At 40.8% G+C, this 16,964-nt stretch overlaps 1 protein-coding gene and 1 non-coding gene across 2 annotated transcripts; one reads left to right on the top strand and one right to left on the bottom strand.

The window, feature by feature from the left end:
• Positions 1 to 638: 638 nt before the first annotated feature.
• Positions 639 to 710, top strand: Trnap-ugg. Its single transcript has one exon. It is a non-coding gene; the product is annotated as a tRNA-Pro (tRNA).
• Positions 711 to 8,267: 7,557 nt separating this feature from the next.
• LOC117236870 (GS homeobox 1-like) lies at positions 8,268 to 9,750 on the bottom strand. Its single transcript, XM_033500236.1, has 2 exons — positions 9,300 to 9,750; positions 8,268 to 9,177 (listed from the first exon to the last, which is right to left on the bottom strand). Exons 1-2 carry the CDS (start codon positions 9,562 to 9,564, stop codon positions 8,411 to 8,413), a joined length of 1,032 nt encoding a protein of 343 aa, XP_033356127.1. The 5' UTR covers positions 9,565 to 9,750; the 3' UTR covers positions 8,268 to 8,410.
• Between the last annotated feature and the right edge of the window lie 7,214 nt (positions 9,751 to 16,964).

Genomic DNA, 16,964 nt, shown 5'->3' with positions numbered 1-16,964 from the left:
ACCGACGTATGTCGTCTCCATTCCTAATTCAATCGCGTTGCTAAGTTTATCTGACACTCAGCTTCGATATGCGCGATAAAAGACGTTATAAGTGAAGTACCTACTTTTACTCCCACTTTTACTTCCACATTTATTATCAACCGTTTCAGAATATCTTTCCAAACTTAAAATCTTCACTATACTATATGTGTAAGTAGACACAACATTACGCATTTATGGTTCTGTGAGTACTTTCACTCAGATGACTCAGGCTACGTCTCGTGTGAGTGTAGCGTTAATATACGAAAGAGACGAATATTTGATGAAATACATAATTAAAAGCATGCAAGCAGATAATCAAACACGCGATGATTAGAAATATTAATTATCGTAGCATCGATCAAATATTTAATTACTATAAAATTATTCACATTTGATATGATATATATCGTAGAATATATTCAACTGAGAAGTTGAAATTACATATCAAACGTGGGATTTCAATTAAGATGATTGAAAGATCGATCGTTCAAACAGTTCGTTTCGTAATAGGAAACGTCATACCAGACGAACAAATTAATCTGTAATCAATCTGTAATCGCGAAAGTATGTTATGCTGAGCGCTCACATACCGTAGTAAGTGAGTGTCTTTCATAAGCGGCTCAGTGGTCTAGGGGTATGATTCTCGCTTTGGGTGCGAGAGGTCCCGGGTTCAAATCCCGGCTGAGCCCACTTTTTTTTTCTCTTTTCGTCAATTGTTATATTTATATTGACGCTATCAAGTTCCCTTGTATCGTACGTAACACGTTTATTTTTCGCGAATTAAAACTGCAAATTTTTACGATCGGGGAATGCATACAAACAACGTACATTCTATTTCCGTACAGTTAGTTGGCGTTTACAATTTATTACAATTGATCTACCAAATTGAAATAAATTGTTTGGCATTGAATTAACAATGTTGTAAAAAAGAAAATATAAACTAATTTTATGAACAATTATTTATTACGATACAATTATTTCTTCGAATTGTTTTTTTCCCGCGTATGTGTATTCAAAAACTGAACTCATGTATAAAACAACACATCAGTGATTATTATCTCGTATGATGTATTTATTGTTTGCAAAATTTTCATTCGTCAACCATTCAAAATCCGCGTCGAGATTTTCGCATATCATCGCGTACCTATCGGGAGGAAGCTGAACAGTTACGAGCGGCACACTCGTAAATCAATCTCCGCCACAGCAGCAGATGCTCATTTGCATTTTAGCTTTTTGCTATTTTATTATCCCGCCGTTTCGAGATAATCATCTCAGACACGCAAATATTAGATTATACATACGCACGCGTACGAATGTCTTTAACGTACATATCCCATGATTAAAGTGAAAAAAGTGCATCTCTCATTTTCTATTCTAGACAATAAAATTATACGAGCTTCTCAAAGAACAAAGCGTATTGTAAGAAACACAGATCGTGTAACGTACATAATGAGGCGACGCTTGAATTTCATAGATAGGAAATCAGGCAAAATTATAAATGTAAAGTGATATCTAACTTTACGTTATTACAAATGAAAATTACAAGAGAAGAACACGATAGGTATATTTTTGTTGATTCATACTTTTTACAGTTTATAAAGTATATATAATATCGTATGTACGTTTAGGATATACTCATATATGTATGTATATGATTTTGTTATATCGTATGTGATATTTATGTATATGATGCCTGAAGCGTGAAGGAAGCGGAACGTTGTAATCCCGTAGGGAAATCACTAGATATTATTATGTTGTTTCTCTGATTTTAATATCACTTTACGATTAAACGAGAGAATCTTGATATAACGTCATTGAAAATGAAAACGATCTGTTAATCTTTTCAAAATAGGTTGAAGTTTTACACAGATCAAAGATACAACTAAGGCGGGCAATATTTTAATATTTTCCGTATTATAATATTATGACGAGGAATAGTTTAGAAATATTAAAGAGGGTGAAAGGACACGTATTTAACTCCAAAATCGAATCTATAGACAATTTTGGTAATATATAACATTTATTGACATTATACGAAATTGAAAGCCGTTCTTTGTAAGAAATATGACTTATCGGAAATATAACTTATCGTATGCTTTCCCTATAGCCTTCAAATGGTTTTCTTTTTCGTTCTCGATTGTTAACTCTTCGACGCCAGGGTTACCAAAGTACCGGATCGTCACGCTCAGCTACATTTTTCGGTTAAACCGATTCGACGGAGCCTACAGTAATTTCCTGAAACTTGCGAGGCGAAATTAGACGAACGCAGATGCTTAAGACACGTGTAGTTCACGGTTTAATAAGAAAATCAAATGGTATAAAGGGAAAACGATAAAAGTAGGCACCTGCTATGTATAACGATCGCTTAATGACTCGTCGAAACTGTGTCTCTATTATATTCTTCGTAGAAACTCACAGAAAACCGGGTCACCTTGCGGAAGTTACTACTCCTATACCAGATATACTGAAACCCGTCTATCGAGTTTAAGAAATTCCCTCGTAGTTGGTATTTCTCCTGGATTCTTTTCTTTCGATCGAGCTCAATAATATAATAGAAAATCGCGATAACATTATATTTAGTAAGAACTAAGTAAAAAGAAAGTACTTCCCATAGTCTGAAAGGATAAATTTTCACCTATAAACAAGGAAGACAGGGTGATTTTTAACAATTGAAAAGTTAAAATGATAAACGATATACCTAACTAAGTGTCGGGAATAAAGATTTCTATTAGAAACAAAAATCTCTTTTTTGTCAATTTTAGTATTTTGTATCATTTATCACTTGAATATTATAAAGTTCGAGATCATACCACATTTACGGATTTAGAGCGAATATAAATCGTAAAAAATGTATCCGATTGGTTAGATTTAATCTTTTCCAACTACAATTTAGCCAACATTATTGTGGCAGTTTTAACTTTTTTCGTTATATTCCACATAGAATTTATATTCTCTTTCTCACTAAAAATATCGTTTTTTCATTTTTTTGACATTTGTATCGTTTTCCATTTCAACTCCTCAATTCGAAAGTCCCTTCCGATACGTGTATTGCTTTCTGGCGATGACAAGTTCCCGTGTTCGCAACTCGTCAATGACTCCCACATTGTGCTCGTGAATTTCATCGCAGCTCGTGTGTGCGATTCTAAATCGAATTCAGGTAAAAGATTCCCGTGTTTGTGGGCGGTGCAGCGAAATTATTCCCGCGTCATTGATCTAACATAGTGCGCGTAGCTGCGGTGGCTAAACGTCGCTGGAAATGCAGCCGATTTCACAATGCGGTCTGCTTCACAATGAGAAGGCTCCTCCGTCGTAGATCTTTGCGTTTCCCAAAACGTGCGGGTTTTTGTGCGTCGTCGCTGAAAGACGACGAGCGTCAAAATGCCGAAGAGACGAACAAAATGAAACGCGCTTCGTTACACCAGAATTCTCCAGCAATAGTGATTGAATTCTAGAATATAAGAATTTCAATCTCCATCGTCAAATACGAAAAACGGTTCAAAATGAATGATACATTAATTAAACATTCTGTATTTTACACATATTATAATTCCCTTGGTTATTCTGAAATTTTTCTGGTTTTCCAAGAAGCGTATAAATAAGCTTGAAATTTTAATATTTAACCAGTTTTAGAAAAATTTTTAGCAAAATTTAGTTTTAGAAACCTCTCATAGGGTTAGGTCATGGAGTGCGTAAATAAATACAAGTGACGACTAGTATACACGTCAAACGCATCGAAATAAAGTTTTTATTCGACTTGTGTACTCGTCAAACGCAGTTAACCGGTTAAACATGTTCGTATAAATTTTTAGTTTAGAAACGTATACCAGGAATGAGGATTCAAAAACTGTCTTGCGATATTTTTATGAAAATATAAAAAATTGTTAACGAAAATGTACGTACAGAGAGGTAAACTAAACTAAATTTCACTCACTCACAGCAATGTCGTGAACAGATGTGTACGCCTGGTATATTCAAAAATGTATGCAAATTAACCGGGCTCATAAACGGGATAACAGTATTGTACGCATCCATAATAAACATAAATTAATGATACGTCAAACCGAGTTTAACGTAGTTCGTGAACCGAATGTGTATTAAAGAGGTCAAAGGTGACACGAAAGTAAATGTTTTAATCCCGATACAGATTTGCTGGAAGTTGAAAGAGACACTTTCTCGTTCAACAACTATGACGTATAAATATACATCCATTTGGAAAATGATAAAGCACCTTGAAGCGGAACAGCAAACTGCGAGACAGACATTAATATATTAAGCCGTACATTAATTTTTTATTCGAATTTAAAATTCTATCCAGCCACGTTCTCCGGTCGAATAAATTCTACTTTAACGTAACGTTAAACATCGCATCTATTCGACGAATGGTGTTTCGATATTATGAAAGGAAGCAGGCCTTTGTAAAGAAGAAATTCGTTATGGTGCTTGTGCAGTGGTCGCGTTCCACGTTTTAAAAGAGATTCCCGGCGTTGACGTTGAAATCGCGCCTCGCCATTGTCCCTTTGCACGGCAAACACGAAAAAACGGTTTCAATTTTCGAGTGCCCGCACCGTCGCATCGTGTCGGTTCCCTGTTCGTCTTGTCACCAGAGTGCTTTCCCCTTCGACGAAACAACCCCCGCCATTCTGGTTGGATCTCGAGTGCTGTCGCGCTGACTCTTTTCAACTTTGATCGAGCGCCTCTTCAGTGCGCATAAGATGAAATGAATTAGCGCTCCGGAACCGGAAAGCCTTGGTGTTCACCCTCCCGCTTATTTCCCCTACATCGCGTTTCTCTTTCTCTTTTACCCGATCGTTTTAACTCTCTCTCGTTCCCTTTCGTATCGTCGTTTGTTTCCAGACGCGAGAACCGTTGCGGTTTCCCTTCCCAAAAGGTTTTGCGACTACAATTTTTCTCTAGTGTCGCGAGCTGTTAGAACTCATTAATATCACTCTCAGGGAACCCCGTTGCAATGCTACGATTAGTTTCAACATTCTCTACCAGCGTAGAACTGCAGAGCGTTGTCGTCAAAGCGAATTTGTCAGACATTTTATTTCCTTTTCGGTAAGTTCGCCGTCGCTTTATCGAGCTTAAGCCCTGGCGTCCGACCTTTTATCTTGGGTTGATTTATTCAAGGTCGCGCAAAAACATCTCGTCAAATCGATTCCAATATCGTCCCTCCCCTCGTCGACACAGCTAAAGCTAATGGCAATCACCGTATCATCACGTAATTACAATTCCAATAGCAATCAGGGCGACATAATCGGCAACGTGGTCACGTCACCGCTAATGAAATACCATAAACCGTTCTATCGCGTTTAAAACGATTAAACCAACGTTTCATAGATCTCACGAGATTTTCCACATACGTTTGTGTGGAGATCGTGTTTATTCAAACGTATTCACAGTGGTAGCCGCGTGCACACAGGAAATGGCACGAAGGAGAGATACGTATTTAATAACGTTAGAGCGTTGCGAGTGAGCTGGGTAGCCGGTTCCCAAGGTCAGTTTAATTCGCTAATTGGCTTCACCAAAAGTTTCCATGGTACAAAGTCGAAACCTGTCCAATAATCTGACTCTTCGTTAGCTGAAATCCCCCTATTTCCAGGTGTTCCTGAAAACTCATCTAACCACGCTTCGTTTCTCTCGCTAACTCTCTGTCCATCTCGTTGACTCTAGAACGGTTCAAATATTAATAAATCTGTAAGAGAGCGCGCTTTCCTGTATCTGCATATCAGTTGCATCGTTCCGGGATCGGATCGAATTTGAGGCGTGAGGAGACTGTGCACCCGGGAGTCCGGAAAATTGAATTGCAGCTCGGCCGCCGGCATCACAGCATTGCAGCGATGCAGTCGCAGAATCATTTATGCCGATACAGAATTTAGCGGAGGCTTAATGGAGCAATTGAACCGCTCTGGAACGGCCGACCTGGAAACCTATTGCTGTTCGACGATTAGAGGAGAAATCGAACGACAGGCTACTTCGACGATCAAAACGACGATCAAAAGAAGAAGAAGTCTATTTTCGTATTTATTTTAAATCGCAATAGAATTCCATGTAATACAATTTAATACAATGTCACATCTCGTGGTTGATTTTATCGATTCGAGCGATTCGCGGGACGTCGGAGCTTGACGTGGAAGGCACGTTAAATAAGTTGATTACCCGGGTCTCGGGAAAACCGTACTTTGGAAGCGAGACAAATGGAAACCCAAGAATTCACTGCACGCTAAAACGACAACGTGATTACGACAGGACTGCAACGTACTAGCGTTTCGTCAGTTCGTTTCGGGCAAGGAAAGACAAGCTTCTTTTAGTCTGGAAAGTAAACGTAACTCGCGGGACAGAGTGCATCATTATATATCTTGTAAAATAGGAACAATCGCTTCTGAATTCCAATGCTCGACGTTTCAGTACTTACCACAAAATCTTTCATGCATTGTGCCCGCGTTTCATGGGAACTGAAGGTTCGCGATTTTTCAACTGTTACGAAAACTACTCCCGGTGAATAGCAACGATACCTTGAGACGTAATCGATTTGGCTCACTCGACAAGATGCAAATTCCAGTTAAATCCAGGTTAAGGTGACGCGCGAGTTAAAAGAGCGCGAAATTCGCAGCGAATTAACGCCACAGCCACCACTAAACATTCAATAACGGGACAAGGTGTTCTTCAAAAGTACCGACCGCCCTTGCGCTTCACGCGAGACCTTCCCTTCTCTCGACTAGAATGTAGGAAGCAAAGAAAGCAAAGAATCGACGCGCGACGTTGACAATTTTTTGATTCGTAGACTTTTTCCCGTAGTCGGTCATTCATTCTCCTCGCGGATGAATGAATCTAGGCACAAACCGAGGAGTTCGGTGAAGATCCGTGAATGAGTGAATGGGCCCGAGAACGTCGAGGACCGAAAAAAAAGACAGCCGGTTTTCACGTTCGCTCGCCCGCTGCGAGCACGAAGGCGACACAAGTGTCCTATTGTAGATCGACGAGGATACGAGAGTGCCTCCGGCCATTGTCGTCTCGCTCCTTAACACCATTAACTACGTTTTACCTTAAATTTAACCCAAAGTGGGGGCCCTCTTGACAAATTTCTTGGATTTACAGCATCGCAGCCGATTTCACATCGACAATGACTACTATTCTCCGGTCATCGCGACTTTTGATTTCCAAGATCTTCTGTCCTTCGCGTTCTCGCTTCTCCGTGCTATATATTCGTACCATGCATGCTCCACGTCCGTCCTTAATCCGTTTCATTGCGGCTTCACAGTCGGAAAATCGTTTTACCGGAAGCTGGACACAGTACGATAACTCGCATGAGTTAAATGGCGTCCTTTACATTTGTAATGCCGCGCTGAGAGAAATTAATGGCTATCAACGTTGCTGGACGCTCGTATGCTGCCTATTTATGAGAATCCACCGGTGAAATTTCGTCAACGAATTTCCAGACTCTAATTCGGCGTGGAAACTTGGTAATTTGTTCCTGTTTATATGTCGATTATTCGTATCGAACGAAGACTTTCCAGAGGAACGAAGACGTTGCAAAATAAAGTAATATTTTATATTAAGAGAAATAAAAGGCGCTTTCTTCCACCAAGATTTGTACAAGCAATAAATTTTTCGACCTCGATAGATAAAGAGAACGTTATTTCCAGCCAACTTTTCACGGATAAATAAACAGAACGACTCGACGTTATATTGCCTTTTTTTATCAGCTTCGACAATAACTTACACGACACACAAGGATCAATAGTCGTAGGTGTAACGATGATTCACTAGGTATATCAGTGAAACTGAATGTTAAATAGTATCGCGAAACTGACACGAAGTTATCGTGTTTTACGTTATGAAACATTTATCAATTGTCCAGTGTTTAACATATGATTTTTCATAGGCTTGTAGAATTAATTAAAACTCTCTACAAATACACCGACAAGAATGTTATGTTAGTATTCTTAATTCATCGAGTTATTATTACGAAATGAATTTCAGTGGAACGTTGTATCGTTCGAGAAACGAATAAACAAACGGGAACCATACGATATCGTCACGTGGTAGAATTTTTCGTCGTTAAAAACGATAACAATACACTACGCAAAATATTTCGGGACGAAGGTACTCATTGTGAAAACTTGGCGATAAGTTTTAATGATCTATTTTATTCTCTTTAAAAATTAGATTAAAAATATACAGCGTTCACACACATTCTCTCTCTCTTTCTCTCTCTCTCTCTCTCTCTCTTTGTCTCTCTATCTTCCTATTATTCGTACAAAAATATATCTACAATATTTACAAGGCTCAGATAGAACTGTATTTACAACGACAGCGTAATGGAAAAACACGGAACGTGGTCGCAAAAAATCCTTTAGCACAGCGATCCTACCCCGTATTTTGTTCTTTACGAGTTGACGATTCTTTCTACGGTATGCTTGGTGCATCCTATGGCTCTAAACACAGGCCCGACAGCAGTGTCCTGAATCGTATTCTGATAAAAGGTCGAGCCATCGATCCGTCGCTTTTTATCGTCCGCTTCCTCGGCCATATCGCCCATATTCCTCTTCAAACCTCTAGATAAATTGTGAACGTTCCTCTCGTAACAATCGGCCATCACACCGACCCTCGAAAGATTTAATTTTTCCTCCGTTTCCTGCAAGAACCGTTGCGCACTGTCTGTCACGGGCAACGTTGGAACCGACTGCTCGAAACGATCGGCTATGGAATTCGACGATTCCTCGTGGCTGATCGTATCGGCGGACTTGTCAGCCGCGTCCATTTTCTCGTTTTTCATCGATTTCTCATCGTCCTGCTCGCATTTCCGACTCGATGCATCGTCGCTGCAGCCCTCCTTCTTCTTCCCGCATGTTCTCAGACAGCAACATTTCTGACTCTGACCGGAAGGTAGATCCTCTTTCTTGTATTTTACTCTGCGGTTTTGAAACCAAATTTTCACTTGTTTCTCGGATAACCTTAGATTCGTCGCGATCTCGATTCGTCTGAGTCGCGATAGGTACATGTTTGAAGCAAACTCGCGTTCCAGTTCCAATAATTGGGTACTCGTGAAGGCTGTCCGAATCCTCTTGGAGCTGTTGTTGATGGAGTTCGGTGACTTCGGCGGAGGCGTCGGGGTGCTGTTACGCGAGGGTGATTCGCACGGTGCTGAAACATCTTAAAGAATACGATCCCATTAGCATTGAAACTTTCCTAGAACATTTACGATGGATTCCTCTTGCAAGAAGGAAATTCTACTTCGAAGAATTTTATATCAAAGAATAGCGGGAGATATTTACCCGAAAGTTTGCTGGTAGAAGTATTTAAAGGCGATGGAGGACTCTGGCCAGGGACCGGTCGCAAGCTTCCCAAAGCGGGTGGACTAATTGGAACCGGAACGGGCATGACCGGTGGTCTCGGTACAGGTCTTATCGGCTGATAACCCAGACCCAGGTTGAAGAAATTGAACATATAGCTCGGCAATTGATTACCGTAATACGGCAACGGGTACGCAGGTGGCGAATTATTTCCGATTAATGAGTCCACGAGGAAACTTCGCGACATGCTGTTAGTGTATCTTCTATAGGCGTTAAACTTAGTCTGTACGGTCCTCTTCGATCAGGATGAACAACACTCGACTCGAAGCACTAAATAATCCTCCAGCCACTGAAGCGTTACTGTGCACAATCTCTCAATCGATTCGCTGGATTTCACCTGGTCGTTTGAACGATATCGTTGCATTCAATATCACCGAGGCCGCTGCTAACTTTAAGATATTCCTTCGTGCGAACCTTTGAACGATTAGAGTGGATGTTCCGGGATGGTAAATGGTACGAAAAAGACTTTCAAGACGAGATCCTCACAGTTCGATAGTATAACGTGCTCTGCACCCAGAAGGACCACCGCTCAAGCATATATACGGGGTGTTAACTCCACCCAGGGGTTGGTTTCTTTCAGGGCCCCTTTTGTACGGGGCCCCGCCCTTTCTCGAGGGTGCCCCCTTTCGATTCACCCTAAACGCGCGCGGGGACCAAGCGGCTCGCTTCCCCTGGGATCGACACCGAGTAGGGCATTTTCTCGCAACGCTAATTCGACGGGTGGCTAATATATCCGGAAACTTTATACTACCTCCGTACCCATCTTTCAACTATTATTGGCCTACGTTAGGGCTCTAAACCCCTGCGACGTCTCCTTATTATTCTCGGTCACATTCGTTCCTCGCTATGATTTTGAAGTATAATTTTAAATTGGCGGAAACGATCGTCGAATCCGGCGGATACGTATACCGTAGGATTTCATTGAAATATCGTGAGTATTCTGTTTATATGTTTGTACAACGTGCATTCAGTGTGACTGCTCGTGCTATTCTTCTTGTTAATGGTTTGAGCTTCTAAAATTGGAGTCTTAAATAAAGAGAACGTAAAAACTTAAGACTGCATTTTAACGAGTTAAGAAACGTTGAAGCTTCACGCTCGCTTTTGCCGCCAGTTGTCACTTGGATTCTTACGGAACGGGCTAAAGAATCTTTGCAGGCAATCGAGATAATCTGGTGGAAGGGGACAGCGTAGTTAACACAGGTATCCAGCTTGTTTAAAGAAAGCGTCATTAGTGGTCTTGGCGGAAAAAGAATTTGTGGGCGTTTTATGCCAATCAAAGGGAACAAGCCGGGAACTTCCAACAAGCAGAGAATTTTCCAGGTAACGTTTTATTCTCTAGTAACTAGTTCGTCGAACGCAACTTACGTCAGTAAGATATTGAAAATATTTCTCATAAAGTGATAAAGCAGATGTCATCGATAAATAATAATTTATATGTTGGAAACGTCTTATCAAAAAGCCTATCAATCGTCTGCAAAATATTTTTGCAATTGCCAAATGATGGAGGATCCGCCTCGTTAAATTTTTCATATCGAGTACAATTTTCCGTACCGAAGTCTTTCGAACGGTAATTTCATTTCTGCACCGACGTTCAATAACTTGGAAGATCCAAATCAAATTTCGAATGTACCTGAGACGCTGCAGCTTCTTTCTCTCTTTCTAGTCATACGATTTGCATTGCAGGGAAATTCTCAATCGCTCAACGATCGTTTACGCTTTCAATAAAACGCATCCGTTGCCTCATCAGACAGAACGACCATCTTCATCATCCCATGTTGAACCAACTTCCAATGTTAACTTCGTAGATCGTTTGCAACATTTAACAAGCCACTTCTGCGATTTAATCCGGACGAGATTCAGTTCCGCTCCAAATTCTGTGCATCGTAAATTATTCCGATGCATAAATAACTTTGTTCACGTTGGGAATCAGGAACAGATAAATTTCATACAACGAAGCCTAGAGGATGGCGAAGTTTCGAATCTCTTTCGAGACAGAGTCGGCAGATTGTCGTACGAACGTTCGCAGTTGCGCGTTTCGCTATTCTATGGCCGAGAATTTTAACGATCTCGGTTATGCAAACTCTTAAGCGTGCACGATCGATGAAAATGGGTGCCAGCTTTCAGTCGTCGTCCTCCAGATATGCGGCTCGCAAATAATTTCTCGATGAAATACTTTTACCAACTGAAGCGTATTAGACTTATCTTTTTAACGACATAATTCGCGTACCTCTGCAAACAATAACAACGATTCGAAAATTGCCGATGAATTCGAGTTTTATTATCTCCCCAGGCAACTCCATACCTTTAATCGATCGTTTATTAATTTAGGAAACGAACAATGCTACCCGAAATAACCGAGTAATAATAATATACCCGGAACAAAACGTGCCTAGGAGCAGGCACTCATATTGCGAAGCCGCGAAGTTAATTTCTTGATTACTCCGTGAATGCTTTATCGACCGTGTCGTACGTGGCACCCACTCGATGTTCAGAAACCGGAAAATTAATATTTAACGTCGAATAGCTCGTATCGGTGTCGTTCACTATTTCCACTTCGTCATTCGGGGCATATTTTCGTTGCGAGCAGAGTCGGCCCTTGGCACCTGCTACCTGATACGTAGAAGCCAGCTACGAGATCGTACGAATTGTCACGTTCTGGTTCATATCATCACGTGTATCTCTTACACGATACGTGTGATATACGATAACGATGGCGTCGTTTACACGCGTTAGCCAGAAACCGATTTATATCTGTAACGATGTACACGTATCCTTTTCGAACCATCGCATCGTATCGGTTGTAACTCATGATGGCGTCGCGAAGAAGTAACATATCGGGACACGGTGGCAGAAATGTTACATACACGGGCAGGGCAACGACTTGTGAAATTTATCGAAAATTCCAAGTGGCTGATCCTCGGACATTTAATCGTACTTCCTTCGTTAGCAAATTCACACTAAACCAAGCACTTATCGCGAGCATAAGTACCCGAGATCCTATGAAAAACGAATGCAATGCTACAGCGGGCACTCGAGGAAAGATCAGAGAAGACGTAGCCGTAATTTTAAACCCTTAATAACGCGACTAATCCTATTACGATGTTACCAAGGCAGAGCGAGGAGGAGCGTGCACCGAGCCCCGGAACTCCTATTAAAAATCGGGGTAATGCTATATCGCGACCGGCTTGTGAATAATACAATGCGTATCTCTCTCTCTTCCAGCATATGTCCGGCGCATCCGGCTGATTCGAAGGGTTGCCGCACCCTCCGCGAGGGGTTGGAACCGCGCCACCCTTCGTACGCGCACCGAATATCGCAAACAAAGTTAGACGGGCCCGTACATAGCGTTCACGTGCATCGTTACTCGTGTTCCCCGAATCATTACGACCGAAGGATATTTTAATTTCACATACGACCCCTCCTTTAACCACCCCATTGGCTGGCCTTTTTATTTGGGGCGTATCCCATCTCCAAGAAATTCGAGGACAACCAGCTACGGCTTCGTATTCCATTGAAGGCTGATGAAAGAGAAGAATAGCATATATTTTGACCAGATACTTCGATTCCTTTTTGAGAAACCAATGTTAATAGTCTGCGAATTCAGAATGTACGAGATATGCAATATACATCTCGACAGTTTTAGAACACCTTTTATCCTCAATTTAAGAATTTCCAGTACTTGACTGTTCGCTGGAAAAACCATTTTTTTAATAAAACTAATTATATATTTTTTAGTTAATACATTAGCAATATATTCTTTTTGCCGTATAAAATGTCAAGTTAAGTAATATTTTTGTATCCATTAACCATTACTTAACTATTCCCAGTTTTAAGGCAAATATAATATCTACCTTAAAACTTTTGCGCGTGGGTATTCCTTATGGTTTACTCCACGTAGATTTCACTTCTTTAGTTATGTTCATAGAAATATAAAATTGTACAAAGATCCAATCTAGATATTAGTCTCGAGGTGCATACATAGATACTCGAAAGTAATTAGAAAATGGATTTCAAACGTAGAAACAAATCCGTGCAATTGAACGAAATTCTAAAGCGAAATATCGATAGTCTGGTGATATATCTTATATTGACTATTATTGGTTGAAAAAGTCACCCCTAAATCTTTGTCCCTTAGGGCATCCCAGTATCAAAGTATCGAGAACGTTGTTCTCGAAGAGAATTCTATATAGGTGCCTCAAGATTTTCAATTTTCTTCACTTTGTCATCTGTTCTCCGCATATTTTGTGAAATATTGAAATTTCGTCGGGTATTTTCGAGGTACTACCATCAAACTTCCAACGTAATTTACCTGTCTTACGTATTTCCCTAATATAGGATAAATATCCTATTTATAGCCGTCAATATCGTCCTCTACACATATGTATACGTATATTCAAAACTCCTATTTCGATCCAAAGCTGCTTTTCATCGCGTTTTAAAATTGTTGAATTATCTTCAATCGATAACTAATTACCTAGTAATTAAACCGAGTTGCAAAATTCGACAAGCTATTTTGAACATACGTTTGTATCTCAGAGTGGCTTATGAAGGCAGCAGTCCTCTAATTGCAAGCTTACTCCCAATTTCGCCTCTCTGTCTCTCCCTCTTTCTCTCCCTCTCTCTCTCTCCCTCTCTCTCTTGTAATATAATTCCGAGATAAACTTGGATATTTGCCGAAAAATATCAAAGTCGGATGTTAATGAGTTCCTCTTCGGCGATATCAAGAGTTGCCAGATGTAAGTTTCTTGGCGCGTGAACAAGAACGCCTCGGGGTCAATGACGAGCCAAATATTTAACGATACATGTTAACTCATTCGCGCGGAAGAGGGTTGGAAATAAACTACGAAATTCAACGAGAACCGAAATCGAAGAAGGCAGTCTATTATTCGTGACAACGCCGGAGGATCACCGAACAAATATTTTAAGCGACGTTTGCGTTAAGCGAAGAGACATGAATTGGAAGACAACTTTCCATCCGGGAGCAACAGGGGCTTCCATGGTGATCAAATCTGTTCCTTCGTTTTCGTTCTTTTCTTTTGAGGCTTCGATTTACATTAAACTCGTATAACTTGACAACTAACTTTCTTTCAGAACTGTCTAGGAAGTTGTTCATAAGGAAGGTAGGTAATTATAAAACAGGAAAGTAAAGTATTTGATCCATTTCCGCGTGTTTCTACAGACAGATAGCGGAAGACGAAGAGAGTAGTAATGCCTCGCGGAAGATGCTTGGAATAATGAAGATCTCACTCGAGAAACTACCATCAATCAGCTTTTACTTCTCGTAAAATCTTCGTGTGCTAACAAGTTTAAATACATTTGAAAAGAAATCTTATAAAACTCGAAAAACTCGAAACAAGTTTGAAACATGGTAACAACCTATCACGGATGGAAATCATCCAACGGCCTTGCACCAACCTATATTTTAATATTCCGTTTGAATTATTTATCGTTAAATTACGTTTCTTCCATATCTACTAACCAAGTAACATTTCTGCTTATCAAGAAACATAGTTTCGATAAAATGTCGACTTCTCCCCATCGGCCGTCAGTTACTAAATACAGCGCTAGCTGGGAGAATGCCAGGATTTTCCGCTAGCGATATTCGAGACAGATTTGATTTCAACTTCTTAAACTTTCCAGCCCAGCAATAAAACTCGTGATCGATGCGATTTTTCTTGGTACCGCTTCGCGTTCTCTCGGCCAATACGAACGTAAGATCGATCGAAACGGAAGAAAAAAACCAAATCCACAAAGAAAAACGATGACACGCGCGTTATTGTGATTTGTCCACATTGGTCTGACAAACAAACGACAAGGATAATCACGGGGATCGATCGTAGATTGAACCAAGAAGTCCTTCGAGATGGACGCGATAAAGCGTGACGTAATGACGACATGGATCAAGCTGAAGGATCTCGATCGTGCCCGACGAAGCTTCACCGGCTTCGTCCAAAGAGATACATGCATCAAAGAAGGTACGCGTTTCGATTGCAGTCGATTCGATGGAGTCCGTGAATCAATCGGGCTTCCCGATTGCAGCTCAGATGAAAGAGAATTGCTTGGACGATGTCGTCGTTCGGTAAACTTACTCCTTTTTTCTAACCATTATTCTTCGGAGCTATTTTGTTCCACCGGTCTGCGTTCGATCTCGAGGCAAGGATCTGAAATTAGCTCGGCTCATTTCACCCAACAGAAAAGTGCATTCTTAAGGCAGAATGCACGATCCCAAAGGAGCATCCTATTCAACCTCGACTCAACCCACGCTATTGGTCATCTATAAAAGGGCCTGATGAAGAGAAAAAAAAAGAAGGAAGAATGAAACGGTGGCGGGCACAACTAAGTAATCATGGGAATGGCAAATACGATTTCGGGTCTCTTCTTTTGCTGTCATCCAGACCAAATAATTCGACTATAGTCGGGAAAGCAAAGTTTTGGCGAAAATCCTTTTATTCGTCTGTTACCCCCTTCATTGTTGGCCACTCGTGGAATTATATCTCTATGAGACATCGCCCGCTACAATTTCTACTTCTCTTTCTTTTTTATTAGCTCTGCAATCACTCGAAATCCTTTCGAGACGTGGGCAGATGGATTTAAGCAGAAATAATCGATCGTTTAAGATAATTCTAAATTTAAGGAATCCATTTTCCGCATTTCGTGCACTATTTTTATATACTACCGATGCTTCGTACTCCGCTTCTTTCCGATTAATAAGCTTATGTTTGAACCAATAAAACGTACATTTTATTTAATATTTATTGAAACGTCGCATTCTAAGACTGCGCGTAGGAGTTCCTCGTCAAGACCATTGTTCTTAGAAGGAAAAGTTTATCCGGCGGACCGCGAATCCCTTTTGGCATCCGTCTGTCCAGGCGGTTATACACGAAGGACTCAAGCATGTAGTGTGTGCTTAAATACATAGCGATCCAGAAACTTTCGTCGAACTCGACGGTCCGCAACTCGATAAGCCAGTTCATGGGCTACAACCGAGTAGCGGGCCAACTGGTACCAAAGAAAAGAAAGAAGAACTCGCTCGTGGACTCTCGGCCATCGATGTGGATCATTCTTTATAGTTTTTTACCGAGAAACTCTCTCTCTCTTCGAGCCAGCGAGCTTTTTCGCCAGAAAATCGAACACATTTCTAACGCGAAATCATCGAGAGGATAGGGGAGTGGTTAAGTGGCTCGATAAATCTAAATGGTCCCGATAAATCTCGTAGATTAGCGCAGGATGAAGCGCTATAACAGGAAAACCCATGGATTTAAGCCAAATTTACCATAACTGTGCATCGATGACCTTTTTGTTAGCAGCGCTATTGTTTCGGTCGCCATTGTCGGTAGCAACTAGCATGCTAGAATCGAGATAATCATCCTAGCGTGGATTATTCGATAATTTCGCTAAGTTACGTTCCGTGCTCCTCTCTTTTTCCTTCTCCTCGTCGTTATTGCTTCTGCGTCCTGGTATCTACCCTCCTTTTTCTCAACCATCAACGTTCTTACCGTTGTTTCCGCCTTGGTACTAGTGTTTTGACACGCGCCGAGGAGCTTTCACGAATAACACGGTCAGCTACGGATCTCGTTGAGCGGTACA

Source organism: Bombus vosnesenskii, unplaced genomic scaffold, assembly GCF_011952255.1.
Source record: "Bombus vosnesenskii isolate JDL3184/JDL3185 unplaced genomic scaffold, Bvos_JDL3184-5_v1.1 scf7180000013352, whole genome shotgun sequence".
Taxonomy (NCBI): domain Eukaryota; kingdom Metazoa; phylum Arthropoda; class Insecta; order Hymenoptera; family Apidae; genus Bombus; species Bombus vosnesenskii.
The sequence above is the reverse complement of the archived record's forward strand: the minus strand, read 5'-3'. Positions and strand labels throughout refer to the sequence as shown.